This window comes from Oncorhynchus gorbuscha, linkage group LG07 (assembly GCF_021184085.1).
Source record: "Oncorhynchus gorbuscha isolate QuinsamMale2020 ecotype Even-year linkage group LG07, OgorEven_v1.0, whole genome shotgun sequence".
NCBI classification, from domain to species: domain Eukaryota; kingdom Metazoa; phylum Chordata; class Actinopteri; order Salmoniformes; family Salmonidae; genus Oncorhynchus; species Oncorhynchus gorbuscha.
The window spans coordinates 70,165,525-70,189,971 of NC_060179.1; the positions used below are offsets into that span (position 1 = coordinate 70,165,525).

Here is a 24,447-nt window from a genome sequence, read left to right on the forward strand (position 1 = left end):
TTTTGCAACCCTAGTCTCATAGGGGGGTTGGGATGAAGGAAAAATACAAGAAAGTAATGTTCTTCTTATTATTCCTTTGACTTTACTACATCATCACCATTTTGTTCCCTCTGCTTGAGAGAGAGAGAGAGAGAGAGAGAGAGAGAGAGAGAGAGAGAGAGAGAGAGAGAGAGAGAGAGAGAGAGAGAGAGAGAGAGAGAGAGAGAGAGAGAGAGACAACATGAGAGTGAGATTGACTGTCTTTAGTGGGTTCAGACAGTAGGTTGTTTGGGTTACAGACAAGTTGGGACTCCTTCAGGACGACAAGTGGTAATGTTGTTCATTTTTAGATTCATAGCAAATATATTCAATGTGTTAAAGTCTTCAATTGGCCTGCAGGGATGAGCTCAGTGTGTCCAAGGCCAGGAATTAGGTTTGGGTTGTAGAAAAGTTGGGCTTTAGCGATTTGGACAAGTGCTTTTAATTTGAGGCTTGGTAATGTTCCTTTGGCTCCATGCAGAACCAAGAGAGCACTGGGAATCACACAAGGACTGGAGGCCTCTTGGTTTGGAACTTGCCTCTCTTCTTCTTTGCCTTTCATTACTGTCCTGTTTCAGTGCACTACTTTTGACCAAGGCCCATAGTGGAATATATAGAGACTAGGGTGCCATTTGGGACACATTCTGTGAATCGATGCCTTGTGCCTCTTCTGCTCTCTCAGGTCATTTAGTTAATAATGAGAGCCGAAGAGGAGAGCCATTCAGTCTTTCGGAAAACAGAGAAGATTGAATCTGGTTTCCCCTGGAGTTTCTTCAGGGCCAAGAAGACAAGGATAATTAATTAACAATGAAACACTGAGACACTCAGAGACATGTTTTCATTGACGGTCTTAATTCGGTCTGCCCCTCTACTCTCTACCCACTCATTCTCTTTTCCCAGGTCACAGCCACACCAATGCCCCTGTGGAACTTCACTACTATTTGTGGAGTTTTAACATCACCAGTGTGCTGGAGTTTCTTTTCAATTCAGCATACAGTTTTTCACCATGCATGTGGTAATATGAGAGGCGTGTGTGTGTGAATTATACTGTTTTCGAACTCGCCTGTCAGAGTGAAAGTGGCAGTGGTTGTGGGTGTGCGTGCGTGTGTTTCTGCCTGATTCCATGAGTGTGTGTTTCTGCCTGATTCCATGAGTGTGTGTTTCTGCCTGATTCCATGAGTGTGTGTTTCTGCCTGATTCCATGAGTGTGTGTTTCTGCCTGATTCCGTGAGTGTGTGTTTCTGCCTGATTCCGTGAGTGTGTGTTTCTGCCTGATTCCATGAGTGTGTGTTTCTGCCTGATTCCATGAGTGTGTGTTTCTGCCTGATTCCGTGAGTGTGTGTTTCTGCCTGATTCCATGAGTGTGTGTTTCTGCCTGATTCCGTGAGTGTGTGTTTCTGCCTGATTCCATGAGTGTGTGTTTCTGCCTGATTCCATGAGTGTGTGTTTCTGCCTGATTCCTTGAGTGTGTGTTTCTGCCTGATTCCATGAGTGTGTGTTTCTGCCTGATTCCATGAGTGTGTGTTTCTGCCTGCTTCCTTGAGTGTGTGTTTCTGCCTTATTCCGTGGGTGTGTGTTTCTGCCTGATTCCGTGAGTGTGTGTTTCTGCCTGATTCCGTGAGTGTGTGTTTCTGCCTGATTCCGTGAGTGTGTGTTTCTGCCTGCTTCCGTGAGTGTGTGTTTCTGCCTGATTCCGTGAGTGTGTGTTTCTGCCTGATTCCATGAGTGTGTTTCTGCCTGATTCCATGAGTGTGTGTTTCTGCCTGATTCCATGAGTGTGTGTTTCTGCCTGATTCCATGAGTGTGTGTTTCTGCCTGATTCCATGAGTGTGTGTTTCTGCCTGATTCCATGAGTGTGTGTTTCTGCCTGATTCCATGAGTGTGTGTTTCTGCCTGATTCCATGAGTGTGTGTTTCTGCCTGATTCCATGAGTGTGTGTGTTTCTGCCTGATTCCATGAGTGTGTGTTTCTGCCTGATTCCATGAGTGTGTGTTTCTGCCTGATTCCATGAGTGTGTGTTTCTGCCTGATTCCATGAGTGTGTGTTTCTGCCTGATTCCATGAGTGTGTGTTTCTGCCTGATTCCATGAGTGTGTGTTTCTGCCTGCTTCCATGAGTGTTTTTCTGCCTGTTTCCATGAGTGTGTGTTTCTGCCTGCTTCCATGAGTGTGTGTTTCTGCCTGCTTCCATGAGTGTGTGTTTCTGCCTGATTCCATGAGTGTGTGTTTCTGCCTGCTTCCATGAGTGTGTGTTTCTGCCTGCTTCCATGAGTGTGTGTTTCTGCCTGCTTCCATGAGTGTGTGTTTCTGCCTGATTCCATGAGTGTGTGTTTCTGCCTGATTCCATGAGTGTGTGTTTCTGCCTGATTCCATGAGTGTGTGTTTCTGCCTGATTCCATGAGTGTGTGTTTCTGCCTGATTCCATGAGTGTGTGTTTCTGCCTGCTTCCTTGAGTGTGTGTTTCTGCCTTATTCCGTGGGTGTGTGTTTCTGCCTGATTCCGTGAGTGTGTGTTTCTGCCTGATTCCGTGAGTGTGTGTTTCTGCCTGATTCCGTGCGTGTGTGTTTCTGCCTGCTTCCGTGAGTGTGTGTTTCTGCCTGATTCCGTGAGTGTGTGTTTCTGCCTGATTCCATGAGTGTGTTTCTGCCTGCTTCCGTGAGTGTGTGTTTCTGCCTGATTCCGTGAGTGTGTGTTTCTGCCTGATTCCATGAGTGTGTTTCTGCCTGATTCCATGAGTGTGTGTTTCTGCCTGATTCCATGAGTGTGTGTTTCTGCCTGATTCCATGAGTGTGTGTTTCTGCCTGCTTCCTTGAGTGTGTGTTTCTGCCTTATTCCGTGAGTGTGTGTTTCTGCCTGATTCCGTGAGTGTGTGTTTCTGCCTGATTCCGTGAGTGTGTGTTTCTGCCTGATTCCGTGAGTGTGTGTTTCTGCCTGCTTCCGTGAGTGTGTGTTTCTGCCTGATTCCATGAGTGTGTGTTTCTGCCTGATTCCATGAGTGTGTGTTTCTGCCTGATTCCATGAGTGTGTGTTTCTGCCTGATTCCATGAGTGTGTGTTTCTGCCTGATTCCATGAGTGTGTGTTTCTGCCTGATTCCATGAGTGTGTGTTTCTGCCTGATTCCATGAGTGTGTGTGTTTCTGCCTGATTCCATGAGTGTGTGTTTCTGCCTGATTCCATGAGTGTGTGTTTCTGCCTGATTCCATGAGTGTGTGTTTCTGCCTGATTCCATGAGTGTGTGTTTCTGCCTGATTCCATGAGTGTGTGTTTCTGCCTGATTCCATGAGTGTGTGTTTCTGCCTGCTTCCATGAGTGTTTTTCTGCCTGTTTCCATGAGTGTGTGTTTCTGCCTGCTTCCATGAGTGTGTGTTTCTGCCTGCTTCCATGAGTGTGTGTTTCTGCCTGATTCCATGAGTGTGTGTTTCTGCCTGCTTCCATGAGTGTGTGTTTCTGCCTGCTTCCATGAGTGTGTGTTTCTGCCTGCTTCCATGAGTGTGTGTTTCTGCCTGCTTCCATGAGTGTGTGTTTCTGCCTGCTTCCATGAGTGTGTGTTTCTGCCTGATTCCATGAGTGTGTGTTTCTGCCTGATTCCATGAGTGTGTGTTTCTGCCTGATTCCATGAGTGTGTGTTTCTGCCTGATTCCATGAGTGTGTGTTTCTGCCTGATTCCATGAGTGTGTGTTTCTGCCTGATTCCATGAGTGTGTGTTTCTGCCTGATTCCATGAGTGTGTGTTTCTGCCTGATTCCATGAGTGTGTGTTTCTGCCTGATTCCATGAGTGTGTGTTTCTGCCTGATTCCATGAGTGTGTGTTTCTGCCTGATTCCATGAGTGTGTGTTTCTGCCTGATTCCATGAGTGTGTGTTTCTGCCTGATTCCATGAGTGTGTGTATTTGCCCTATTAATAACAAAAAAATCAAAAAGATCAAAAATCCCATTGTGAGTGTCGTAAAGGGTGAAACTCATCACATTGGTATAATGTATTAATGTAATGACTAGAGGGGATAGTCACAGAGGGCTTTCTCGGAGGAGGATAGAACAGAGGGCTTTCTGGGAGAAGGTATAATGTATTACTGTAATGACTAGAGGGGATAGTCTCAGAGGGCTTTCTGGGAGGAGGATAGAACAGAGGGCTTTCTGGGAGGAGGATAGAACAGATGGCTTTCTGGGAGGAGGATAGAACAGAGGGCTTTCTGGGAGGAGGATAGGACAGAGGGCTTTCTGGGAGGAGGATAGAACAGAGGGCTTTCTGGGAGAAGGATAGAACAGAGGGCTTTCTGGGAGGAGGATAGAACAGAGGGCTTTCTGGGAGGTGGATAGTCTCAGAGGGCTTTCTGGGAGGAGGATAGAACAGAGGGCTTTCTGGGAGGAGGATAGAACAGAGGGCTTTCTGGGAGGAGGATAGAACAGAGGGCTTTCTGGGAGGAGGATAGGACAGAGGGCTTTCTGGGAGGAGGATAGGACAGAGGGCTTTCTGGGAGGAGGATAGAACAGAGGGCTTTCTGGGAGGAGGATAGAACAGAGGGCTTTCTGGGAGGAGGATAGGACAGAGGGCTTTCTGGGAGGAGGATAGGACAGAGGGCTTTCTGGGAGGAGGATAGGACAGAGGGCTTTCTGGGAGGAGGATAGGACAGAGGGCTTTCTGGGAGGAGGATAGAACAGAGGGCTTTCTGGGAGGAGGATAGAACAGAGGGCTTTCTGGGAGGAGGATAGGACAGAGGGTTTTCTGGGAGGAGGATAGGACAGAGGGCTTTCTGGGAGGAGGATAGGACAGAGGGCTTTCTGGGAGGAGGATAGGACAAAGGGCTTTCTGGGAGGAGGATAGGACAGAGGGCTTTCTGGGAGGAGGATAGAACAGAGGGCTTTCTGGGAGGAGGATAGGACAGAGAAAGAAATAGCTTGTGTTCTAAATGGTACCCTATTTCCTTTGTACAGTGCCTTCGGTAAGTATTCAGACCCCTTGACTTTTTCCACATTTTGTTACGTTACAGCCTTATTCTAGAGTTTATTAAATAGTTTTTTCCCCTCAATAGTCTACACACAATACCGCATAATGAAGAAGCAAAATCAGGTTTATAGACATTTTTGCAAATGTATAAAATAAAAATAAAATTAAAATGGAAATATCGCATTTACATATGTATTCAGACCCTTTACTCAGTACTTTGTTGAAGCACCTTTGGCAGTGATTACAGCCTTAAGTCTTCTTTGCACACCTGTATTTGGGGAGTTTCTCCCATTCTTCTCTGCAGATCCTCTCAAGCACTGTCAGGTTGGATGGGGAGCGTCGCTGCACAGCTATTTTCAGGTTTCTCCAGAGATGTTCGATCGGGTTCATGTCCGGGCTCTGGCTGGGGCACTCAAGGACATTCAGAGAATTGTCCCAAAGCCAGTCCTGCATTGTCTTGGCTGTGTGCTTAGGGTAATTGTTATGCTGGAAGATGAACCTATACCTTCCTGGGTGCCCTGGAGCTCAAGGATCTCTCTGTACTTTGCTTCGTTCATCTTTCCCTCATTCCTAACTAGTCTCCCAGTCCCTGCCTCTGAAAAACATCCGCACAGCATGATACTACCACCGTGACGCTTGAAATTCATGCCAAAGAGTTTAATATTGCTTTCATCAGACCAGAGAATCTTGTTTCTCGTGTCTTTTACGTGCCTTTTGTTAAACTCCAAGCGGGCTGTCATTGGCCTTTTACTGAGGAGTGGCTTCCGTCTGCCCACTCTACCATAAAGGCCTGATTGCTGGAGTGTTGCAGAAATGGTTGTCCTTCTGGAAGGTTCTCCCATCTCCACAGAGGAACTCTGGAACTCTGTCAGAGTGACCATCGGGTTCTTGGTCACCTCGCTGACCAAGACCCTCCCCTGATAGTTCAATTTGGCTGGGTGGCCTGCTCTTGGAAGAGTCTTGGTGGTTCCAAACATCTCCCATTTAAGAATTATGGAGGCCACTGTGTTATTGGATACCTTGGGGCAGCAGGTAGCCTAGTGGTTAGAACATTTGGCCAGTAATTGAAAGTCTGCTGGATTGAATCCCAGAGTTGACAAGGTAAAAATCTGTCTTCTTCCCTTGAACAAGGCAGTTAACCCACTGTTCCCCGGTAGGCCGTCATAGTAACTAAGAATTTGTTCTTAACTGACTTGCCTAGTTAAATAAAGGTTACATTTAAAATAAAATAAAAAATATTTGACCTCATGGCTTGGTTTTGCTCTGACATGCACTGTCAGCTGTGGGACCTTATATAGACAGGTGTGTGCCTTTCCAAATCATGTCCAATCAACTATATTTACCACTGGTGGACTCTAATCAAGCTGTAGAAACATCTCAAGGATGATCAATGGAAACAGGATGCACCTGAGCTCAATTTCGAGTCTCATAGGGTCTGATTAATTATGTAAATAAGGAATTTCTGTTTTTTATTTTTAATACATTTGCAAAAATGTATATACACCTGTTTTTGCTTTCTCTTTATGTGCTATTGTCTGAAGAGTGATGAAGAAAAACAAATATTTAATACATTTTAGAATAAAGCTGTAACGTAACAAAATATGGAAAACCTCAAGGGGTCTGAATACTTTCCAACTGTAATGCATTAGTTTTGACCAGAGACGGTGTAGGGAATAGGTTGCCATTTGGGATGCAGATACAAAAAGACAACAATGGAAGAATAATGTAAAGGTCATGAACAATCAGAATCATGTCTTTATGAAATGTTTGGATGAAACCAGTACGATGACCAAAGTGTGAAAAATGACTGTTGCTTCTACATTGATAAAGTTTGATCATAAAGTTACTGGTCCCCTCCCCCATGTCAAACACTTGGATTCAGGAGGTGGATTATTAAGGGGATACGGTGACATTATCCTAGTGCTGAGCGATTAGTGCTTTTCTGTGGTCCTTCTGTAGCTCAGTTGGTAGAGCATGGCGCTTGTAATGCCAGGGTAGTGGGTTCGATTCCCGGGACCACCCATACGTAGGATGTATGCACACATGACTGTAAGTCGCTTTGGATAAAAGCGTCCGCTAAATGGCATATATTATTATTATTATTATTTATTATTATATTCTAGGTCGGTTCGATTTTGCTTTTTCAGTTCGATATTCATTTATTTTACATTAAATGCATTATAAAATAATGACAGAAATGTTTTTTTTTATGGAAATTCCAAAGCCAAAAATAGTGAAGTTTCAATTGCCAAAACATTGAAAAGATTCCATTGTCTCTGTCAGGTCAACATTGGGTCGACATCAATAGAAACATAAGAAAGGACTATGAAATATAACAATATTACAGTTGCATATATTACTTTGTTTTTATTTGATGAATTTATTATATATACTAACTACAACTATCAATATACCCTAACATGGTCAACCCTATTTTATAAGTCCGTGCCATTTCTTGATACTATAATTATAGTATGCACCATAAAAGGCAAGTAAACATACAGTTGAAGTGGGAAGTTTACATACACTTAGGTGGGAGTCATTAAAACTCGTTTTTCAATCGCTCCACACATTTCTTGTTAACAAACTATAGCTTTGGCAATGACACAAGTACATTTTCCAACAATTGTTAACAGCCAGATTATTTAGCTTATCATTCACTGTATCACAATTCCAGTGGGTCAGACGTTTACATACAATAAGTTGACTGTGCCTTTAAACAGCTTGGAAAAGCCAAGAAAATTGTCATGGCTTTAGAAGCTTCTGATAGGCTAATTGACATCATTTGAGTCAATTGGAGGTGTACTTGTGGATGTATACCAAGGCCTACCTTTAAACTCAGTGCCTCTTTGCTTGACATCATGGGAAAATCAAAAGAAATCAGCCAAGACCTCCACAAGTCTGGTTCATCCTTGGGAGCAATTTCCAAATGCCTGAAGGTACCACGTTCATCTGTACAAACAATAGCACACAGTATAAACACCAACTACGAAAGTATCTATATCCACACTAAAAACGAGTTCTATATCGACATAACCTAAAAGGCCGCTCAGCAAGGAAGAAGCCACTGCTCCAAAACCGCCATAAAAAAGCCAGACTACGGTTTGCAACTGCACATGGGGACAAAGATCATACTTTTTGGAGAAATGTTCTCTGGTCTGATGAAACTAAAATAGAACTGTTTGGCCATAATGACCATCGTTATGTTTAGAGGACAAAGGGGGAGGCTTGCAAGCCAAATAACACCATCCCAACCGTGAAGCACAGGGGTGGCAACATCATGTTGTGGGGGTGCTTTTCTGCAGGAGGGACTGGTGCACTTCACAAAATAGATGGCATCATGAGGACGGAAAATTATGTGGAGATATTGAAGCAACATCTCAAGACATCAGTCAGGAAGTTAAAGCTTGGTTGCAAATGGGGTCTTCCAAATGGACAATGACCCCAAGCATACTTCCAAAGTTGTGACAAAATGGCTTAAGGACAACACAGTCATGGTATTGGAGTGGCCATCAAAAAGCCCTGACCTCAATTCCATAGAAAATGTGTGGGCAGAACTGAAAAAGTGTGTGAGAGCAAGGAGGCCTTTACAAACCTGACTCAGTTACACCAGCTCTGTCAGGAGGAATGGACCAAAATTCACCAACTTATTGTGGGAAGCTTGTGGAAGGCTACCCAAAATTTTTGACCCAAGTTACACAATTTAAAGGCAATTCTACCAAATACTAATTGAGTGAATGTAAACCTCTGACCCACTGGGAATGTGAAGAATTAAATAATACCTGAAATAAATCATTCTCTCTACTATTATTCTGATATTTCACATTCTTAAAACATTCTTAAAATAAAGTGGGGATCCTAACTGACCTAACACAAGTTTTACTAGGATGAAATATCAGGAATTGTGAAAACTGAGTTTAAATATATTTGGTGTATGTAAACTTCCGACTTCAACTGTATCACAGCATGGGCTGTATTTTTTATATTTTTACCAAAGATGACCAATGCAGAAAGAATTTCACTCAAGAATATGAATATCCAGAAACAAAAGGCTTTATTTGATCTGAGAACTGAACTTTCCTCTATGTGCTTGTAACGGGTGTCGTCGTCGGATGAGGAGGAATCAGACCAAAGTGCAGAGTGGTGAGTGTTCATGACTTTTATTGAACTGAACACATAAACAAAAATAACAAAGTGAATACACAAAACTGAAACAGTCCTGTCAGGTGAAGAACACTAAACAGAAAACAACTACCCACAAAACATAGATGGGAAAAAGCTACCTATGTCATGTTTTGTCTTAGATTGTCTTGTCATTTTGCTTTTCCCTCTGTTCGTTTTCCCCCTGCTGGTCTTTTTAGGTTCGTTCCCCTTTTTCTCTCTCCCTCCCTCTCTCTCTTCTCTCTATCGTTCCGTTCCTGCTCCCAGCTGTTCCTATTCCCCTAATCAATCATTTAGTCTTCCCACACCTGTTCCTTATCTTTTCCCCTGATTAGAGTCCCTATTTCTTCCCTTGTTTTCCGTTCCTGTCCTGTCGGATCCTTGTCTATTGTTCACCGTGCTGTGTCTGTGTATCGCCCTGTCGTGTCGTGTTTCCCTCAGATGCTGCGTGGAGAGCAGGTGTCTGAGTCTGCTAGGTTCAAGTGCCTTCCCGAGGCAACCTGCAGTTCTTGATCGGGTCTCCAGTCTGTTCTCGTCATTACGAGTGGAATTATGTCTTATGTTTGTAGAATTACTTTACTGGATTAAAGACTCTGTTTTCGCCAAGTCGCTTTTGGGTCCTCATTCACCTGCATGACAGAAGGATCCGACCAAAGAATGGACCCAGCGACTACAGACGTTCGTAACACTGCCGTCGAGATCCAAGGAGCCATGCTCGGCAGACACGAGCAGGAATTGTCTGCTGCTCGCCATGCCGTGGAGAACCTGGCCGCTCAGGTTTCCGACCTCTCTGGACAGTTCCAGAGTCTTCGTCTCGTGCCACCTGTTACTTCCTGGCCTGCCGAGCCTCCGGAACCTAGGGTTAATAACCCACCTTGCTACTCCGGGCAGCCCACGGAGTGCCGCTCCTTTCTCACCCAGTGTGATATTGTGTTCTCTCTCCAACCCAACACATACTCTAGCGAGAGAGCTCGGGTTGCTTACGTCATTTCACTCCTTACTGGCCGGGCTCGAGAGTGGGGCACAGCTATCTGGGAGGCAAGGGCTGATTGTTCAAAGAATTACCAGAACTTTAAAGAGGAGATGATTCAGGTTTTTGACCGTTCAGTTTTTGGTAGGGAGGCTTCTAGGGCCCTGGCTTCCCTATGCCAAGGTGATCGATCCATAACGGATTACTCTATAGAGTTTCGCACTCTTGCTGCCTCTAGTGACTGGAACGAGCCGGCGCTGCTCGCTCGTTTTCTGGAGGGACTCACGCAGTGGTCAAAGATGAGATTCTCTCTCGGGAGGTTCCTTCCAGTGTGGACTCTTTGATTGCTCTCGCCATCCGCATAGAACGACGGGTAGATCTTCGTCACCAAGCTCGTGGAAGAGAGCTCGCGTCAACGGTGTTTCCCTGCTCCGCATCGCAACCATCTCCCTCCCCTGGCTCAGAGACTGAGCCCATGCAGCTGGGAGGTATTCGCATCTCGACCAAGGAGAGGGAACGGAGGATCACCAACCGCCTGTGCCTCTATTGCGGATTTGATGGACATTTTGTCAATTCATGTCCAGTAAAAGGCCAGAGCTCATCAGTAAGCGGAGGGCTACTGGTGAGCGCTACTACTCAGGTCTCTTCATCTAGATCCTGTACTACTATGTCGGTCCATCTACGCTGGACCGGTTCGGGTGCTACATGCAGTGCCTTGATTGACTCTGGGGCTGAGGGTTGTTTCATGGACGAAGCATGGGCTCGGAAACATAACATTCCTTTCAGACAGTTAGACAAGCCTACGCCCATGTTTGCCTTAGATGGTAGTCATCTTCCCAGTATCAGATTTGAGACACTACCTTTAACTCTCACAGTATCTGGTAACCACAGTGAGACTATTTCTTTTTTGATTTTTCGTTCACCTTTTACACCTGTTGTTTTGGGTCATCCCTGGCTAGTATGTCATAATCCTTCTATTAATTGGTCTAGTAATTCTATCCTATCCTGGAACGTTTCTTGTCATGTGAAGTGTTTAATGTCTGCCATCCCTCCCATTTCTTCTGTCCCCACTTCTCAGGAGGAACCTGGCGATTTCACAGGAGTGCCGGAGGAATATCATGATCTGCGCACGGTCTTCAGTCGGTCCCGAGCCAACTCCCTTCCTCCTCACCGGTCGTATGATTGTAGTATTGATCTCCTTCCGGGGACCACTCCTCCTCGGGGTAGACTATACTCTCTGTCGGCTCCCGAACGTAAGGCTCTCGAGGATTATTTATCTGTGTCTCTTGACGCCGGTACCATAGTGCCTTCTTCCTCTCCGGCCGGGGCGGGGTTCTTTTTTGTTAAGAAGAAGGACGGTACTCTGCGCCCCTGCGTGGATTATCGAGGGCTGAATGACATAACGGTTAAGAATCGTTATCCGCTTCCCCTTATGTCATCAGCCTTCGAGATTCTGCAGGGAGCCAGGTGCTTTACTAAGTTGGACCTTCGTAACGCTTACCATCTCGTGCGCATCAGAGAGGGGGACGAGTGGAAAACGGCGTTTAACACTCCGTTAGGGCATTTTGAGTACCGGGTTCTGCCGTTTGGTCTCGCCAATGCGCCAGCTGTTTTTCAGGCATTAGTTAATGATGTTCTGAGAGACATGCTGAACATCTTTGTTTTTGTCTATCTTGACGATATCCTGATTTTTTCACCGTCACTCGAGATTCATGTTCAGCACGTTCGACGTGTTCTACAGCGCCTTTTAGAGAATTGTCTCTACGTGAAGGCTGAGAAGTGCTCTTTTCATGTCTCCTCCGTTACTTTTCTCGGTTCCGTTATTTCCGCTGAAGGCATTCAGATGGATTCCGCTAAGGTCCAAGCTGTCAGTGATTGGCCCGTTCCAAGGTCACGTGTCGAGTTGCAGCGCTTTTTAGGTTTCGCTCATTTCTATCGGCGTTTCATTCGTAATTTCGGTCAAGTTGCTGCCCCTCTCACAGCTCTTACTTCTGTCAAGACGTGTTTTAAGTGGTCCGGTTCCGCCCAGGGAGCTTTTGATCTTCTAAAAGAACGTTTTACGTCCGCTCCTATCCTCGTTACTCCTGACGTCACTAGACAATTCATTGTCGAGGTTGACGCTTCAGAGGTAGGCGTGGGAGCCATTCTATCCCAGCGCTTCCAGTCTGACGATAAGGTTCATCCTTGCGCTTATTTTTCTCATCGCCTGTCGCCATCCGAACGCAACTATGATGTGGGTAACCGCGAACTGCTCGCCATCCGCTTAGCCCTAGGCGAATGGCGACAGTGGTTGGAGGGGGCGACCGTTCCTTTTGTCGTTTGGACAGACCATAAGAACCTTGAGTACATCCGTTCTGCCAAATGACTTAATGCCCGTCAAGCTCGTTGGGCGTTGTTTTTCGCTCGTTTCGAGTTTGTGATTTCTTACCGTCCGGGTAGCAAAAACACCAAGCCTGATGCCTTATCCCGTCTGTTTAGTTCTTCTGTGGCTTCTACTGATCCCGAGGGGATTCTTCCTTATGGGCGTGTTGTCGGGTTGACAGTCTGGGGAATTGAAAGACAGGTTAAGCAAGCACTCACGCACACTGCGTCGCCGCGCGCTTGTCCTAGTAACCTCCTTTTCGTTCCTGTTTCCACTCGTCTGGCTGTTCTTCAGTGGGCTCACTCTGCCAAGTTAGCTGGTCATCCCGGTGTTCGAGGCACTCTTGCGTCTATTCGCCAGCGCTTTTGGTGGCCGACTCAGGAGCGTGACACGCACCGTTTCGTGGCTGCTTGTTCGGACTGCGCGCAGACTAAGTCGGGTAACTCTCCTCCTGCCGGTCGTCTCAGACCGCTCCCCATTCCTTCTCGACCATGGTCTCACATCGCCCTAGACTTCATTACCGGTCTGCCTTTGTCTGCGGGGAAGACTGTGATTCTTACGGTTGTCGATAGGTTCTCTAAGGCGGCACATTTCATTCCCCTCGCTAAACTTCCTTCCGCTAAGGAGACGGCACAAATCATCATCGAGAATGTGTTCAGAATTCATGGCCTCCCGTTAGACGCCGTTTCAGACAGAGGCCCGCAATTCACGTCACAGTTTTGGAGGGAGTTCTGTCGTTTGATTGGTGCGTCCGTCAGTCTCTCTTCCGGGTTTCATCCCCAGTCTAACGGTCAAGCAGAGAGGGCCAATCAGACGATTGGTCGCATACTACGCAGCCTTTCTTTCAGAAACCCTGCGTCTTGGGCAGAACAGCTCCCCTGGGCAGAATACGCTCACAACTCGCTTCCTTCGTCTGCTACCGGGTTATCTCCGTTTCAGAGTAGTCTGGGTTACCAGCCTCCTCTGTTCTCATCCCAGCTTGCCGAGTCCAGCGTTCCCTCCGCTCAAGCGTTTGTCCAACGTTGTGAGCGCACCTGGAGGAGGGTGAGGTCTGCACTTTGCCGTTACAGGGCACAGACTGTGAGAGCCGCCAATAAACGTAGGATTAAGAGTCCTAGGTATTGTTGCGGCCAGAGAGTGTGGCTTTCCACTCGCAACCTTCCTCTTACGACAGCTTCTCGTAAGTTGACTCCGCGGTTCATTGGTCCGTTCCGTGTCTCCCAGGTCGTCAATCCTGTCGCTGTGCGACTGCTTCTTCCGCGACATCTTCGTCGCGTCCATCCTGTCTTCCATGTCTCCTGTGTCAAGCCCTTTCTTCGCACCCCGTTCGTCTTCCCTCCCCCCTCCCGTCCTTGTCGAGAGCGCACCTATTTACAAGGTACGTAGGATCATGGACATGCGTTCTCGGGGACGGGGTCACCAATACTTAGTGGATTGGGAGGGTTACGGTCCTGAGGAGAGGAGTTGGGTTCCGTCTCGGGACGTGCTGGACCGTTCACTCATTGATGATTTCCTCCGTTGCCGCCAGGATTCCTCCTCGAGTGCGCCAGGAGGCGCTCGGTGAGTGGGGGGTACTGTCATGTTTTGTCTTAGATTGTCTTGTCATTTTGCTTTTCCCTCTGTTCATTTTCCCCCTGCTGGTCTTTTTAGGTTCGTTCCCCTTTTTCTCTCTCCCTTCCTCTCTCTCTTCTCTCTATCGTTCCGTTCCTGCTCCCAGCTGTTCCTATTCCCCTAATCAATCATTTAGTCTTCCCACACCTGTTCCTTATCTTTTCCCCTGATTAGAGTCCCTATTTCTTCCCTTGTTTTCCGTTCCTGTCCTGTCGGATCCTTGTCTATTGTTCACCGTGCTGTGTCTGTGTATCGCCCTGTCGTGTCGTGTTTCCCTCAGATGCTGCGTGGAGAGCAGGTGTCTGAGTCTGCTAGGTTCAAGTGCCTTCCCGAGGCAACCTGCAGTTCTTGATCGGGTCTCCAGTCTGTTCTCGTCATTACGAGTGGAATTATGTCTTATGTTTGTAGAATTACTTTACTGGATTAAAGACTCTGTTTTCGCCAAGTCGCTTTTGGGTCCTCATTCACCTGCATGACAACCTAAGTATGGTTTCCAACCAGAGACAACGATAGACAGCTGTCCCTGATTGAGAACAATACCCGGCCAAAACCAAGAAGTACAAAACATAGATAAAGGAACATAGAATGCCCACCCCAAATCACACCCTGACCAAACTAAAATAGAAAAAGCTCTCTAAGGTCAGGGCGTGACAGTGCTCCTCAGTGCTCCTCTCCCTCTCCCTCTCCCTCTCCCTTGTCCTTTGTCCTCTGCATTTTACTTGGTCTTGCAAATAGCAACTCAGAGGTGACCTCTTTTATGCATGAATAAGAACTGATTGCTGATTGAAAAATTGTGCAAAGAAATTGATGTTCATGGGATTAATTTGTACCACCTGTGACCAAATGTTTTAATTTTGTTTGTCATGATTTACTTAACTGAGTTTTGCTCTTTTGTAGAGAGTTGTGTTAACTGTTTCGCAAAAATGTGCTTACAATTGTCTGTGAAAGCAATGAGAAATGACTTACAGTTTTGCAAAAAAACAACACTCTTGTGCTCATTAGCAGTGATATAAAGTACTTACAGTAAGTAAAAATACTTTGAAGTACTACTTAAGTACATTTTACGTGGAATATGTACTTAAATTTGCTCTTCATATTTGCGACTACTTTTACTTTTACTTCACTTCATTCTTAAAGAAAATAATGTACTTTTTACTCCATACATTTTCCCAGACACCCGGATGCATTCTACCACCATGGTGGTCGTCTTTCAGTTCTACAAAAACAAAATAGCATTCACTACAGTAACACTACAGTAATATAGCATACAACATAAACATGTTACAAACTAGTATAGCTCCCAATTTCATACATACAGTAATACACAAAACATTTACTTTGGTGCCTTACAGCATGTATTGGAATCTACAAACTTTACTGTGCTTTATGTTGAACTACTGTCAAAGTTGTAAAAGCAGTAGATACTGTAGGTCCAATGACTGCAGTACTATTCTAACTTTTGTAACGTCTGGATGATGGATGCTATGGTGAAGTGACTCAGCTTGTGCTGCACTCTCTGCCCATTCTCTCTCAAGGTCAATGCCAGGTTGAGCACATGGTCCACCACAGTCACCTGAATACCATCAGAGACTATTCTCCTGGTTCTTGTTCTCGGTCTTCCTCCACCTCCACCTCTCTCTGCCAAGTTCACTTCCATTGTTCTTCAAACACAGGAGTCCTCACCTGTGGCCTTGTATTCAAATCAAATCATATTTGTCACGTGCGCCGAATACAACAGGTATTGTATTACTGTGAAATGCTTCCTTACAAGCCCTTAATTAACCAATAAAGTTTTAAGAAAATACCTTTAAAAAAGTAAGAGATAAGAATAACAAATAATGAAAGAGCAGCAGTAAATAACAACAACGGGGCTATATACAGGGTGTTACGGTACAGAGTCAATGTGGAGGCTATATACAGGGTGTTACGGTACAGAGTCAATATGGAGGCTATATACAGGGTGTTACGGTACAGAGTCAATGTGGAGGCTATATACAGGGTGTTACGGTACAGAGTCAATGTGGAGGCTATATACAGGGTGTTACGGTACAGAGTCAATGTGGAGGCTATATACAGGGTGTTACGGTACAGAGTCAATGTGGAGGCTATATACAGGGTGTTACGGTACAGAGTCAATGTGGAGGCTATATACAGGGTGTTACGGTACAGAGTCAATGTGGAGGCTATATACAGGGTGTTACAGTACAGAGTCAATGTGGAGGCTATATACAGGGTGTACCGTTACAGAGTCAATGTGGAGGCTATATACAGGGTGTTACGGTACAGAGTCAATGTGGAGGCTATATACAGGGTGTTACGGTACAGAGTCAATGTGGAGGCTATATACAGGGTGTTACGGTACAGAGTCAATGTGGAGGCTATATACAGGGTGTTACGGTACAGAGTCAATGTGGAGGCTATATACAGGGTGTACCGTTACAGAGTCAATGTCGAGGCTATATACAGGGTGTTACGGTACAGAGTCAATGTGGAGGCTATATACAGGGTGTACCGTTACAGAGTCAATGTGGAGGCTATATACAGGGTGTACCGGTACAGAGTCAATGTGGAGGCTATATACAGGGTGTACCGGTACAGAGTCAATGTGGAGGCTATAGACAGGGTGTACCTTTACAGAGTCAATGTGGAGGCTATATACAGGGTGTACCAGTACAGAGTCAATGTGGAGGCTATATACAGGGTGTACTGGTACAGAGTCAATGTGGAGGCTATATACAGGGTGTTACGGTACAGAGTCAATATGGAGGCTATATACAGGGTATTACGGTACAGAGTCAATGTGGAGGCTATATACAGGGGGTACCGGTACAGAGTCAACGTGGAGGCTATATACAGGGGGTACCGGTACAGAGTCAAAGTGGAGGCTATATACAGGGGGGGGGGTGTACAGAGTCAATGTGGAGGCTATATACAGGAGTCAATATGGGGGGGTACAGAGTCAATGTGGAGGCTATATACAGGGGGTACCGGTACAGAGTCAATGTGGAGGCTATATACAGGGGGCATCGGTACAGAGTCAATGTGGAGGCTACATACAGGGTGTACCGGTACAGAGTCAATGTGGAGGCTATATACAGGGTATTACGGTACAGAGTCAATATGGAGGCTATATACAGGGGTACCGGTACAGAGTCAATGTGGAGGCTATATACAGGGTGTACCGGTACAGAGTCAATGTGGAGGCTATATACAGGAGGGGGGTGTACAGAGTCAATGTGGAGGCTATATACAGGAGGCTATATACAGGGGGGTACAGAGTCAATGTGGAGGCTATATACAGGGGGTACCGGTACAGAGTCAATGTGGAGGCTATATACAGGGTGTACCGGTACAGAGTCAATGTGGAGGCTATATACAGGGTGTTACGGTACAGAGTCAATGTGGAGGCTATATACAGGGTGTTACGGTACAGAGTCAATGTGGAGGCTATATACAGGGTGTACCGTTACAGAGTCAATGTGGAGGCTATATACAGGGTGTTACGGTACAGAGTCAATGTGGAGGCTATATACAGGGTGTACCGTTACAGAGTCAATGTGGAAGCTATATACAGGGTGTTACGGTACAGAGTCAATGTGGAGGCTATATACAGGGTGTTACGGTACAGAGTCAATGTGGAGGCTATATACAGGGTGTTACGGTACAGAGTCAATATGGAGGCTATATACAGGGTGTACCGTTACAGAGTCAATGTCGAGGCTATATACAGGGTGTTACGGTACAGAGTCAATGTGGAGGCTATATACAGGGTGTACCGTTACAGAGTCAATGTGGAGGCTATATACAGGGTGTACCGGTACAGAGTCAATGTGGAGGCTATATACAGGGTGTACCGGTACAGAGTCAATATGGAGGCTATATACAGGGTGTACCGTTACAGTGTCAATGTGGAGGCTATATACAGGGTGTACCGGTACAGAGTCAATGTGGAGGCTATAGACAGGGTGTACCGTGACAGAGTCAATGTGGAGGCTATATACAGTGTGTACCGTTACAGAGTCAATGTGGAGGCTATATACAGGGTGTACCGGTACAGAGTCAATGTGGAGGCTATAGACAGGGTGTACCTTTACAGAGTCAATGTGGAGGCTATATACAGGGTGTACCGTTACAGAGTCAATGTGGAGGCTATATACAGGGTGTACCGGTACAGAGTCAATGTGGAGGCTATAGACAGGGTGTACCTTTACAGAGTCAATGTGGAGGCTATATACAGGGTGTACCAGTACAGAGTCAATGTGGAGGCTATATACAGGGTGTACTGGTACAGAGTCAATGTGGAGGCTATATACAGGGTGTTACGGTACAGAGTCAATATGGAGGCTATATACAGGGTATTACGGTACAGAGTCAATGTGGAGGCTATATACAGGGGGTACCGGTACAGAGTCAACGTGGAGGCTATATACAGGGGGTACCGGTACAGAGTAAACGTGGAGGCTATATACAGGAGGGGGGGGGTGTACAGAGTCAATGTGGAGGCTATATACAGGAGGGGGGTACAGAGTCAATGTGGAGGCTATATACAGGGGGTACCGGTACAGAGTCAATGTGGAGGCTATATACAGGGGGCATCGGTACAGAGTCAATGTGGAGGCTACATACAGGGTGTACCGGTACAGAGTCAATGTGGAGGCTATATACAGGGTATTACGGTACAGAGTCAATGTGGAGGCTATATACAGGGGGTACCGGTACAGAGTCAATGTGGAGGCTATATACAGGGTGTACCGGTACAGAGTCAATGTGGAGGCTATATACAGGAGGGGGGTGTACAGAGTCAATGTGGAGGCTATATACAGGGGGGGGGGGTACAGAGTCAATGTGGAGGCTATATACAGGGGGTACCGGTACAGAGTCAATGTGGAGGCTATATACAGGGTGTACCGGTACAGAGTCAATGTGGAGGCTATATACAGGGTGTTACGGTACAGAGTCAATGTGGAGGCTATATACAGGGTGTACCGGTACAGAGTCAATGTGGAGGCTATATACAGGGGGTACCGGTACAGAGTCAATGTGGAGGCTATATACAGAGGGTACCGGTACAGAGTCAATGTGGAGGCTATATACAGGATGTTACGGTACAGAGTCAATGTGCGGTGTCAAGGTAATTGAGGTAATTAACAGAGAGTAGCAGCAGCGTGGGGGGGGGTGCATATAGTCTGGGTAGCCATTTGATTAGATGTTCAGGAGTCTTATGGCTTGGGGGTGGAAGCTTTTTAGAAGCATCTTGTGCCTAGACTTGGCGCTCCGGTACCACAGTCTTTGACTAGGGTAGGTTTTTAGGGCCTTCCTCTGACACCGCCTGGCCCCGGTGATGTACTGGGCCGTATGCATTACCCTCTATAGAGCCTTGCAGTCGGAAGCCGAGCAGTTGCCATACCAGGCAGTGATGCAACCCATCAGGATGCTCTCAATGGTACAAATATTAACCTTTTGATGATCTGAGGACCCATGCCAAATCTTTTTAATCTCCTGAGGGGGAATAGGTTTTGTCGTGCCCTCTTCACAACTGTCTTGGTGTGCTTGGACCATTCTAGTTTGTTGGTGATGTGGACACCTAGGAACTTATCCATACCAAAGGTCCGATTGCAAATTGAAAACTAGTGATTGCACATGTGAAGAGTGAAAGGTAACTGGTAATTGAGCTTAGCTTGTTAAGCAGTGTTGCTTTTCATTTGCAGACAAGAGATTTTCATTTTGAAGTTTGTGCCAAAAGTAGAGAATTGTGTCTTGTGTTTTGCCAAATGTTTTTTATAGAATTGCAATCTGAGTGTAAAGCAAAACATGTGCCAGTAGTATTTCAGATTTGGTGTATGGTTCCGCTAAATTAGTTGTGCTTCAGGTCATTGTGCTTCATGGGCCAGTTTTAGTGTGTAAACAATTAGGAAAAATGCAATACACCAATTTTAACATAATATTTTCTTACCTAATTGAAATAAGTACTGCCTTCTAAACAAGATCAAAGAAGGCGTGTTTGCAGAGAGGCGTAGTGTATATACAGTGCATTCGGAAAGTACTCAGACCCCTTGACTTTTCCACATTTTGTTACGTTACACCCTTATTCTAAAATGTATTAAGTAGTTTTTTCCCTCATCAATCTACACACAATACCCCATAATGACAAAGCAAAAACAAATTCTTAGAAATGTTTGTAAATTTATGAAAACAGAAATACCTTATTTACATAAGTATTCAGACCCTTTGCTATGAGACTCAAAATTGAGCTCATGTGCATCCTGTTAAATTCAATTGATTGGACATGATTTGGAAAGACACACACCTGTCTATATAAGGTCCCACCATTGACAGTGCATGTCAGAGCAAAAACCAAGCTATGAGGTCAAAGGAATTGTCATTAGAGCTCCGAGACAGGATTGGGTCAAGGCAGAGATCTGGGGAAGGGTACCAGAACATTTCTGCAGCATTTAAGGTCCACACGAACACAGTGGTCTCCATCAGTGGTCCTGTGTAGCTCAGTTGGTAGAGCATGGCGCTTGTAACGCCAGGGTAGTGGGTTCGATCCCCGGGACCACCCATACGTAGAATGTATGCACACATGACTGTAAGTCGCTTTGGATAAAAGCGTCTGCTAAATGGCATATATTATTATTATATTATCATTCTTAAATGGAAGAGGTTTGGAACCACCAAGACTTTTCCTAGAGCTTGCCACCCAGTCAAACTGAGCAATCAGGGGAGAAGGGCCTTAGTCAGGGAGGTGACCAAGAACCTGATGGTCACTCTGACAGAGCTCCAGAGTTCCTCTGTGGAGATGGGGGTACCTTCCAGAAGGACAACCATCTCTGCAGCACTCCCACAATTAGCCCTTTATGGTAGAGTGGCCAGACGGAAGCCAATCCTCAGTAAAAGGCACATGACATCCCAAAGGACTGTCAGACTATGAGAAACAAGATTATCTGGTCTGATGAAATCAAGATTGAACTCTTTGGCCTGAATGTCAAGCGTCATGTCTGGAGGAAACCTGGCACCATCCCTAGGGTCAAGCATGGTGGTGGCAGCATCATGCTGTGTCAATGTTTTTCAGAGGCAGGGACTGGGAGATTAGTCAGGATCAAGGGAAAGATGAACGGAGCAACGTACAGACGGATCCTTGATGAAAACCTGCTCCAGAGTGCTCCGAACCACAGACTGGGGCCAAGGTTCACCTCCCAACAGGACAACAACCCTAAGCACACAGTTAAGACAACGCAGGAGTGGCTTCAGGTCGTTTGTGTGGCCCAGTCAGAGCCCGGACTTGAACCCGATCTAACATTTCTGGAACCTGAAAATAGCTGTGCAGTGACGCTCCCCATAAAACCTGGCAAAGCTTAAGAGGATCTGCAGAGAAGAATGTAAGAAACTCCCCAAATACAGGTGTGCCAAGATTGGAGCGCCATACCCAAGAAGACTCGAGGCTGTAATCACTGCCAAAGTTGCTTCAACAAAGTACTGAGTAAAGGGTCTGAATACTTACATAAATGTGATATGCCAGAAACAAACTTGCTGATCTCCCTGTTCTCTGTTCATTGGTTGACTGAGTACACCAAGCCAGTCTCTTATCCAATCAGTTATGTACTGATTCACATAATTCAAAGGTAGAGTGCGTGAGTGTGTACGTGAGTAAGCTGCAGTCTGTCTCTAACCTCTGACCTGTCTCTTCCCAAGATAGGAAGTGTTCCTGTTCTTGTTCCTGCATAACTTAACACATGCTGCACACACACACACACACACACACACACACACACACACACACACACACACACACACACACACACACACACACACACACACACACACACACACACACACACACACACACACACACACACACACACACACACACACACACACGTACACACACACACCACACACACACACACACACTCCACGAATGTTTGACAGCTAACCCTCTTCTCTCATCACCATCTCCACTTAGCTTTCACACTGACCTGAATTGACCAGGAAATGAGTAGACAGAACAAAGGGCCAGATCGTGCGTCAACAGCAGTTACAGAGCTGAGCTTCATTACTGCATTACACACACAGCCTCCCAAATACTGATGACCTTTTCCAGAGAAGGTATGTTTTTAGTAGAGTAGAATGCTAATTGAATGACGTTGCCAGATATTTAAATAGTGAAATATCACTCACTTCATTGAACTCGTCAAATGCTGGTACTGCACCAAAGTCTTTTAATAGACAGAGTAGAGCCTAACCTAAAAAATATCTTACCCCATGCCAGTAAATGGTGTCTACCGCAGAAATTGAGCATTCAGATGCCTGCAGGGATCTTCAAGGTTTATTAGGGCCGGACAAATAGACACAAATACTAATGCTGTGGTGTGTTGGACGCCTTCCTCGGAGCCTTTAGTAGTTTCATCTTCTGGAATTAATCAGTCAATCCATCCATCTAACCCCATCTTTCTCTGTCTTCCTCTGTAGGTTTCGGGATGTCTACCCCGGTGACGGTGGCAGGGAAGGTGTTCCTGATCTTCTATGGTCTCCTTGGTTGCGCCGCCACCATCTTGTTCTTTAACCTCTTCCTGGAACGTATTATCACCCTCCTGGCCGTGGTAATGAAGGCCGTGAGGGAACGGCGCATCCGGAACTCCGGACTCCTCCCGCCGGGTATCCGCCATGATTTCTCGGCGTGTTCGTTCCCGGGGTGGAAGCCGTCAGTCTACCACGTCATGTTGATCCTGGGGCTGTCTGCCATCATCATCTCCTGCTGCGCCTCAGCCATGTACACCCCTGTGGAGGGATGGGCCTACCTGGACTCACTCTACTTCTGTTTCGTCACATTTAGGTAAGGTAGCCTACTAGCGGTCGGAGGTTGGAGAAGTGGGCCAGCCAGCAACCGGCTGGAAGGCTGTCTGTATGAATCTTGAGTCTCAGAGAAATGCTCGCATCCTAGAGGATCCATGATATAATATTCTGTGCCCATGAGCAAGGCACTGCACTGTGGCTGGCCTGTTCTTCATCCTCTCGCTGGGTGTGTGTATTTGTGTTTCTTGGGTAGGGTCGCATAATTCTGGCATCTTTCTCAAAATTCCCTGGTTTTCCAGAAATCCAATTTGAAGGATTCCTGCAATTAGGAGGGAATAAGCCGGAAATATTCAGCTATCCTCGGACCCAGATTTGGATTTCTGGAAAACTGGGGAATTTGTGGAAAGTTACTGGAATTTTGCAGCCCTAGTCTCAAGGGGCTTGGGATAGAAAAAAGACAAAAGGCAAGAAAGTAATGTTATTCTTGTTCTTATTTTTCTTCTTCCCCTCCTCCTCTTCCTCTTCATCTTCCTTCTTTCTCTCTTCCTCCTCCTTCACCCTCCTTCTACTCCGCCTCCCCTTTTTTCTCTACCTCCTCCCCTGTCAGCACCATTGGCTTCGGGGACCTAGTATCAAGCCAGAGAGCGGACTATGAGTACCAGCCGCTGTACCGTCTGGCTAACTGCCTGTTCATCCTCATGGGCGTGTGCTGCATCTACTCTCTGTTCAACGTCATCTCCATCGTCATCAAACAGGTAGATGTAGACCAACGAGCACAATGGAAATAAGTCTGTCGACAATATTGTATTTTTAATCCTTGATGCATTGTTGTGTTCAGTTAGCTGAGCCACCTCTATCTGTAACTATATCTGTATTTTAAACATCAGATTCCTTCCTTCCTTCAGGTGCTCAACTGGATGCTTCAGAACCTGTGCTGCCAGCGGTGCAACATCAGGTCAAACTCTTTTCCGTTGGGACGCCGCAACGCCATCCGGCCCGGGTCGAGAATCCGTAAGGGCCGCTTCGGAATCAGACGCCCGCCCGACTCTGGGGATTCGGGACCCTGCGACAGCGACGCGGAGGGGGGAGGACGCAGACTCTCTGGAGAGATGATTTCAATGAAGGACCTGACAGCCTCGAATAAGGTCTCACTGGCACTCATGCAGAAGCAGTTATCAGAGTCTGCTAACGGTTATCCCAGGACGGTGTGTGGCGGCTCGAGACATAACGGGTTCTCTGGAGGAGTGGGCGCTCTGGGGATCATGAACAACAGACTGGCAGAGACCAGCAACTCCAGGTAGACCTGTGTAGTGTTTCTCAACTTCTGGTCCATGGACAGGCGCTGGTCCGTGAGATGTGGACTTTTGGTCGGTGAGATGATTGACTGACTAAATGTTTGCAGTCCCCCACGGAGTAAAGACCATAGCTTGTCAGTCTCTGACACAAGAGAGACCCTAGCCTGCTGGTCTCTAAGATAATAAAAAGGTTGGTATGAAAGGTTGAGAAACACTGGAGTAGACCCCTGCAGGGTGGTAGAGAATGTGCTTAAGGAGACTGAGACTGATGGGGAGAGAAACTGAGAGGAGTTTT

The 24,447-nt window shown here is 46.2% G+C and overlaps 1 protein-coding gene across 1 annotated transcript in view; it reads left to right on the top strand.

Annotated features, from left to right (window-relative positions):
* The window catches only part of LOC124039037 (potassium channel subfamily K member 12-like), a 62,855-nt gene extending 38,697 nt beyond the window's left edge, over positions 1-24,158 (top strand). The window contains exons 2-4 of the mRNA XM_046354920.1: positions 22,534-22,897; positions 23,465-23,612; positions 23,763-24,158. Of these exons, the coding sequence (XP_046210876.1) occupies positions 22,534-22,897; positions 23,465-23,612; positions 23,763-24,158 (908 nt within the window). The remainder of the gene's footprint in view (positions 1-22,533; positions 22,898-23,464; positions 23,613-23,762) is intronic.
* The last annotated feature ends 289 nt before the right edge of the window (positions 24,159-24,447 follow it).